General features: G+C 39.7%; 1 protein-coding gene across 1 annotated transcript; it reads left to right on the top strand.

Moving 5' to 3' along the window:
* Positions 1–2,496: 2,496 nt before the first annotated feature.
* Positions 2,497–7,368, top strand: chia.1 (chitinase, acidic.1). The gene is made up of 11 exons (XM_087849832.1): positions 2,497–2,515; positions 2,878–2,907; positions 2,997–3,201; positions 3,474–3,530; positions 3,614–3,779; positions 4,556–4,680; positions 4,920–5,043; positions 5,409–5,591; positions 5,958–6,074; positions 6,181–6,307; positions 7,160–7,368. The coding sequence occupies exons 1-11, from the start codon at positions 2,497–2,499 to the stop codon at positions 7,366–7,368; spliced, it is 1,362 nt and encodes a 453-aa protein (XP_087705958.1).
* Positions 7,369–7,883: the final 515 nt, after the last annotated feature.

Genomic DNA, 7,883 nt, shown 5'->3' on the forward strand with positions numbered 1-7,883 from the left:
TCAACTTGGCCGGGTTTAAATTTCTTTTTTTTACTATGGATTTAATTTGTTGATATTCTAAAAGTCTTTTCTTGCTGATCCCATATTGTGTAACTAGTCTGTCAAACTGAATAAATTCTGTTCCTTCTAGTATATGTTCTAAATATTTGATTCCTTTACCACTCCAATCTGGAAAGTTTATCATATTATTGTTTTGTAATATGTCAGGGTTGTTCCAGATAGGTGTACGTTTGCATGGGATTAATGAAGACATTGTTACAAACTCCCACCATGCTGTCAGAGAAGAGCTGATGCTGACGCTCTTAAAGCATTCATGTCGTTTGATGTATGAACTGATAAATTGTCTGAAATCTCTAGATCATTTGAAAAGTGCCTGTTCTACATCTAGCCAAGGTTCATCTAACAGAGCGTGTTTGAACCATCCTGAGATGAACTGAAGCCTGTTGGCTAAGAAGTATTGTTGATAGTTAGGTAGATCTAGTCCTCCTTTATCCTTGGTCCTCTGATACACTGAGTTTATCTTTCCAAAGGAATTTAGACATATATGAATCTAGAGATCTGAACCAGTCTGGTGACGGTTTGTTCGGGATCACTGACAATAAATAATTGATTTTTGGTAAGACCATCATTTTTACTGCAGCAACCCTTCCCATGAGTGATATGGGTAGAGATTTCCATCTAGCCAAATCACCTTCTACTTTCTTTATTAGTGGGATATGGTTTAATTTAGTTAAATCTGCAAGCTTAGGAGAGAAATTAATACCTAAATATTGAGTATTCCCAGATTACAGTGGGGTAGAAGAAGACTTACAGAAGGAGCAATTAATCGGAAGAACTGTAGATTTTGACCAGTTAATCGAATAATCAGAAAACTCTTGAAAAAGAGTTTATTAATGTAATTACCTCAGAGAGATTGGTTTGTGAGTTCTGGAGAAAAAGCAACACATCCTATGTTCTACATTCTTGCATTTTATGCGACTTAATCACTGTATTCTGTCTAATTGCTGCTGCTACTGTTTCGATAAACACTGCAAACAGTAAAGGGGAGAGTGGGCGTCCCTGCCTGGTGCCCCTCAGGAGACAGAAGCTGGAGGATGTTTGGTCATTTGTTCTGACACAAGCTGTTAGTTTATGAGTTTCCAAACCAAATTTGTGTCAAGTTGCAAATAAAAATTTCCAGTTAACTCTGTCATACGCTTTTTCTGCATCTAGAGATAATGTTTTGGTTTCAGTGTTTTTTCTGCATGAACAGTCTATCAAATTAAGTAGTCTACGTGTATTTGTTGATGAGTGCCTACCTTTTATGAAACCAGTTTGGTCAGGATGAATTAAGAGGGGGGTTATCTCCTCTAATCTCTTTGAGAGAGCTTTGCAGATTATTTTGATGTCTGCATTAATGAGGGATATTGGACGATAGCTTGAGGGATATACAGGGTCTTTCCCTGATTTTAGCAAGAGACTAATATTTGCAGAATTCATATTTGGTGGTAGCCTGCCATATTCCATGAATTCCTGCAACATCTTGTGGGATACTGGTGCTAGAATCGTCCAGAGTTATTTGTAGAATTCTGCAGGAAAGCCGTCTGGACCTGGAGCCTTATTACTGGGCATGCTTATCAGGGCTTCCTGGAGTTCACCTGATGTCAGTGGGGACTGATGAATGGGATGCTGAAGCACCCCCAAAAATAGGCTAAAATTGCCCCTGAATTATATAAGGATATAAGAGTTTTTAAATACTTGGCTTTGCATTCTGACTTTAATCTACAGCCAATGAACATTCTGCACACACTACATCATTACAGTTTATCTCAACCTAACAGCTGGGAAAGGTTTCAGCACCCAGACAAACCTGAAGTGGTTAACCAGAAGAAAACGTATGGCTGGATAATTTGCTGTTATTAATTAATAGATACAGTACTGATTATGCTTATCATTGCAATGTCAGCTATTGATCTGATTGCTAATTTCCAAGTTAAATTATTGATTGGGTTTACCATGTCTTACCTGGAAGGGGGGTTATTAGGCACGTCACCTAGACTCCCACCATCCTGAATCTTTATCATTTGCACTTTGATACTTTCTATTAGTCATGAATGAGTAAGATATAAATCTGTCCAACTCCATCAAGCTCTGAAGTCTGCTCCAGTGTGCCTTGCAGGAAGGTAATGAGATCGATGAGTTCAGTCGGGTTCTGATTTGTGTTGTACACAGCTAGTATTTTGCTGCAACTGGGAATATTGTTTGTACATTGTAGTGCACATACTAGTAACTACACATAAGCCTCAAACTAAGGATTCAGTTAGTTTTTAGATTTTTTGTCGTGTTGTTTTAACAATCTGTAAAATTTCACTCAGGTAATGTTCATCTGACTAATTAAGGAGCAGTTGTAGTTGAAGCTCTGATTGTGTGACTCGTGTAGGATAAACTATCTAATGACACTGATTTATAATTACTCAGAAGCTCAGTTCTACAGAAGGGGAGTCTCCAGACCACAACATGGCAAAACTCCTTATAGGTAAATAACGTTCATTCATTCTTCCATTAACTTTTCCTTTATTATTTATTGAGCGGTAGAGCATCGTCATTATAATACTGAATTTATAATTATTATTATTTTAATTACTCTGTATTTTTTTTCTATCCTTCTATCTTGGATAAAGATTACGTGTATTTACTAGAGATCACGGCTCAGGCCAAGATTTAAGGATTTATGGCGTTTCTCAACAACAATGCTCCATCTGGTGGCAGATGGCTGCACGGCATTTAAAACACATCAATTTACCAGCACCGGGCATCAGCTAAAATATTAACAATTATATCTAACAACAGTAGTAACAAAAGCGACGATTTTCACGCTTTCTTGTTTCCTTGTTTCAGCTCTGGGCATTCTGTGTGTTCTACACATGTGTAAGTACCTGTGTTCATTGACCGAGTCTTGCCAGCATGATCAAAGTTTCAGAACAAACCCAACGAGTCTTTGCTCTATCTGCCCTTAGGTTCAGCCAATAAGCTGGTGTGCCATATGACCAACTGGGCCCAGTACAGACCAAGTGCTGGCAAATTCACACCAGATAACATCGATCCCTTCCTGTGCACCCATGTCATCTATGCTCTGGCCACCATTAACAGCTACAACCAGATCACCCCCATTGAGCACAATGATGAGGAGCTGTACAGGAGCCTTAACAGCCTGAAGAATGTGTGAGTTCAGCCGTGCTATGCACCAGTATTACCCACAATTTAATATTAGCAACCACTTTTAAGCCAAAAACCACATTTCAGTGTTTCCATCGCAGCTTCTTTCAGCAGAGTAGCTTTTAGAAGAACATTTAAATAAGAAGGATGAGTAACCTTGAATTCTGTCACAATATTTGTAATTATTTTGAAATAATTAAGATCACAGCAATCCGGAAGTAAGGTGTTCCTTAATTATTTAAGGTTATGTCTTTGTGTCTCCTACTCTCTGCTAACAGCAACCCTGCACTGAAGACTCTGCTGACTGTTGGAGGAACTGTTAATGGAGTGAGCCCGTGAGTTCTCAGATCTCATATCTACCTCTATTACTTTCATGTAGACGAGATGTCATGTTTCATATTTCCCTGCATCCCACCAGATTCATTGCTATGGTTTCCACTTCTGAGAATCGTGCACTCTTTATCAAGTCTGCCATCACTTTCCTGCGTGCCCATAACTTCGACGGGATAAACCTGGACTGGGAATATCCTGGACACAATGGTAGCCCAGACAAGGACAAGGAGAGGTTCACTCTATTGGTCACGGTAAACACAGCTCACACTGGCCTCAAATTTTAAATGCAATGTTGAAGCTAGACTACATTGTGGCATGATGGTTAGCGCTGTTAGCTGTGACAGTAGGTGTGAGTATGAATGGTCGCCTGTGTCTCTGTGTTAGCCCTGTGAAAAACTGGTGACCTACGCAGAGCGTAACCGGCCTCTCACCCTGTAGCAGCTGGACCCTGAACTGAATAAGCAGAGAAAACGAATGTTTGGAGTGTTTTCTCTACCATTGAATTCTTTTGGTTGGGTTCATTTCAAAAAGTTGCTTTTTGTTGGATTTTTGTTGATCACTGCATTGCAAAATTTTGTTGATGAAATGAAATAATTCTTGTAAACCAGAGCAGCCAATATAGCTTTCAATCCATCCAGTGTCTCCATGGTCTCCTATGTTAAACCTCACAAATATTAAATTAAAATAAGGTCCTGTGTGTCTTCGACCTTGAAATAACACTATTGGAAATCTTGTTTCTTGTATTACACTCTGTACCCTGTGGAACGGATTGATGAAAGGATGAATGTACCCTACCCTGTTTTCTTTCATTTTGCCTCTGTCACCGATCTTTTTCCTGACCGTTTACAATATACATTACTTTACTTATGCATTACTGTATTTATGTAACAACTGACACCTTTTCCTCTCAAAAACCAAAAAACCCTTTATCATAACAGTGCATTGCTTTGAGAATAATCATTCTTCATTGTTGTAATCAGAATTTTCTCTGACTGGCTCTGCGCTGCTTTTGCCTTTGCCTCTATAGGAGCTTGTAAAAGCATTCGAGGCTGATGCCATAGAAAACAAGAGAACTCAGCTGCTGCTATCGGCCAATGTTGCTGCAATTCTTCAGACCGTTGATAGAGCATATGAGGTCGCCAAGATTGCACCGTAAGCTTGATTTCAGCATTTGTACATATTTTCAGGAAAGTAAGGTATCCCCCCAAAATTTTCACCATTACTGAACGTTAGCATTAGCAAATTACTCATTAGTATTAATTATTAGTGTTCCTTATTTCAAATGACACAGAGCCCAATTTTACATGTACTGTGTGACCACAAAGGTCCCATATGGTCTGTGTCTTTCACAAATGAACAAATGTATTGAACAAAAATTTCCAACCCAACAGACACTTTGACTTTATCAACATCATGACCTATGACTACCATGGTCACTGGGACCCACTAACTGGACACAACAGCCCACTGTATGAGAGCGCTGTGGACTCTGGCATACAACTTCATTACAACATAGTAAGAACCACACTATCACATCTACATCTGTCTTCTAGGTTGTTGAACACAATGAAAGAATGAACAGGGGGTGATTTATGAAAAGAGAGAGCCCCCCACCCCCAATAACAGGGGGCAACTGTCCTGTATATGAAGCCTGTTAGATCATATTATTGCTATAATGTAACATTTAAAGAACATGTATATGAATTTCAACTAAACTGTTTTAGAAATTAAAAATAACCACAAGAATATTGAAACCCTTTTAATTAAATTAATATGCTCAGTGTTCCTCGCTTTCTTCTTCAGATAAAGGTTATCCAATCAAATGTAACATAACAAGTTTAACACAAGCTTTATGCAATGTTCTTCTCCCTGTTTTGTAGAACTCCTCTATAGCCCACTGGGTATCTCTGGGAGCACCATCTGAAAAGCTGCTGCTAGGTTTCCCTACTTATGGAAGGACCTTCCGTCTTAGCACTGGGGCAAATGGCCTGGGAGCACCAGCCAATGGGCCCGCACATGCTGGACCCTACACTCGCACTGAAGGTTTCTGGTCCTTCTATGAGGTACAATAACACATTCATAAAAAGCTCAAGTTTGTTTGTGCTGTAAGTCACCTATTACTCCATGATTGGTGGCTGTAGCTCAGGAAGTAGAGGAGGTCATCTATTAATTGGAAGCTCTGTGGTTTGATCCCTGGCTGGTCCAGTATCCTTAGGCAAGGTATTGAAGCCCATGTTGCTCTCCAGTGTGTTCATCAAAGTGTGAATGTTAGATAGAAAGCATTTAGGTGTGGAAAAAGTGCTTGTATGAATGCATGTTTCATAAATCCCTGTGAGTGCTCAAGTGGAGTAGAAAAGCCCTATGCAAGAACCTCTTCACCTACCATTAATCCACCAGTCCAAAAGCCTGTGTTGTTTCTGGGTTACCAGATCTGTGACTTCACTAATACTGCTACTCTTGGATGGATCTCTGAGCAAGAGGTTCCATATGCCACCTATGGGAGTTCCTGGTTGGGCTATGATGACCAGCGCAGCTATTCTTCCAAGGTAAACAGCTTTGATATGCCTCAAATAAGACAAGTTCTTGTATTTGTTCTGTCCTATTGAATTGTGCCCACTTTTATTATAATCAGTTTTGTTGGCTGTCCTGCAGGTCCAGTGGCTGACTGCCCACAATTTGGGAGGTGCTCATGTGTGGACTTTGGATATGGATGACTTCGGTGGATCTTTCTGCTCAGCTGGAGCTTATCCTCTCATCAACCACCTCAGGATTTCAATGGGTAAGTGGTGTCATTCAGCTAACTCAGCGTTTATAAAATACAATAGAATTCAACACAACTTTATTTATATCGCAGATGTAAAACCAAAGTGCTTCACAACAAGGTTAAAACATAACAGATAACAGGGTACAAATAAACTAACCATTGAGAAATGCTAGTTAAACAATCAATACAGATAAAATAGAAAATAAAGCATCTCAGCGTAATCTAGTGGATAAAATCACTGAGAATTCGTAAATATAAGGTGGGGGTATTAGGGGGTCCAAGAGTATCAGCAAATTGGCCCCGGGGAATATGGTTATCAAACTACACTGTTTCTGTTTTCTTCTCATTTAAAAGAGAGTTATCAGAGAGCCAGTCTTTGACCTCTCTCAAGCACTCTAGCAGACAGTGTACTGGCGACGAAATGTCATCAGACAGCCCAAAGTAAATTTGAATATGGTCAGCATAAAAGTGAAAGGAGATATTATACTTCTCGAAAATAGAACCTAGGGGCAGCACATACAATGAAAACAACATAGGGCCCAACACAGATCCCTGGGGCACACCACAGTAGAGGGACGCAACAGAGGAAAAGAAGCAGTGACGGAGTAGGACGATAGATACGATCTAAACCAGTTAAGGGCACTGCCCCTTATGCCTACTGTATGTTCAAGCCTCATTAGGAGGATATTATGGTCCACCGTAACAAAGGCAGGTGTCAAGTCCAATAAAACTAAGACCGTAGAGCACCCTGAGTCAGCAAATAAAAGAAGGTCATTAAGGACTCTCAGCAGAAAGAAATAAAAGAATAAAAACAAAAGTTTAGTCACTTTCTGCATATAACCTTTTTTTCATTGTCCTGTGATACAGGCTTTGGTCCAAAACCTACCACCACTCCACGCCCTACCACCACTAGGGACCCAAGTGCTGACTTCTGCCGTGGCCGTCCTGATGGGTTGTATGAAAACCCAGCTGACAAAACCACCTACTTCCAGTGCTTCCAGGGAAACACCTACCTGCACCATTGCCAGCCTGGTCTCATCTACTGGGACTCCTGCAAGTGCTGCAACTGGCCCTGAGCCACAGAAGCATGAATTAGAGAACAAAAGTTCAACAATACAAAACAGTCAGTTATGGTTCAGTAAAATGTTGCCACAACTTAAACTGATAAACATCACTGACCTGAGTTAGAGCAGAAACAGAAAGTAAACCAACATGATATTACTTTTTGCATTTGACTCAATATTTTCTTGACAAAAATAAACTAAATCAATTCATAACGTGTTCCAGTGATTCGGAACACGTGAGTGTATCCTACTTGAATATTTGTCTTTGATGTGCTTCAGAGAAAAAATAGACAAAAACAAAAGAAACTCATATACATGATTAAATATTTTTAAAACTGTGCCTTACTACATTATATGTAATTGAGCTGCTCTAATTTTAAGTGACAATTATTGCTATGTTTTCATTTTGTGAACTGATTACACTTTAATTGAATGAAATGGGGCAGCCCGCTTGTGTGGTAGTGAGCACCAATGCCTCACAGCAAGTAGCTCTCTGATTTACATACAGACTGGGGTTACATATAGTG

This window comes from Neolamprologus brichardi, chromosome 13 (assembly GCF_056152115.1).
Source record: "Neolamprologus brichardi isolate AB-2024 chromosome 13, ASM5615211v1, whole genome shotgun sequence".
In the NCBI taxonomy this organism is placed as follows: Eukaryota; Metazoa; Chordata; class Actinopteri; order Cichliformes; family Cichlidae; genus Neolamprologus; species Neolamprologus brichardi.

What these genes read in the sequence shown, in the direction of transcription:
- chia.1 (XM_087849832.1), top strand. An exon ending in GGTTCACTCTATTGGTCACG is followed by an intron (nt 3,780 to 4,555) that starts GTAAACACAGCT and finishes TTGCCTCTATAG; the next exon opens with GAGCTTGTAAAAGCATTCGA. An exon ending in GTTTCTGGTCCTTCTATGAG is followed by an intron (nt 5,592 to 5,957) that starts GTACAATAACAC and finishes CTGGGTTACCAG; the next exon opens with ATCTGTGACTTCACTAATAC.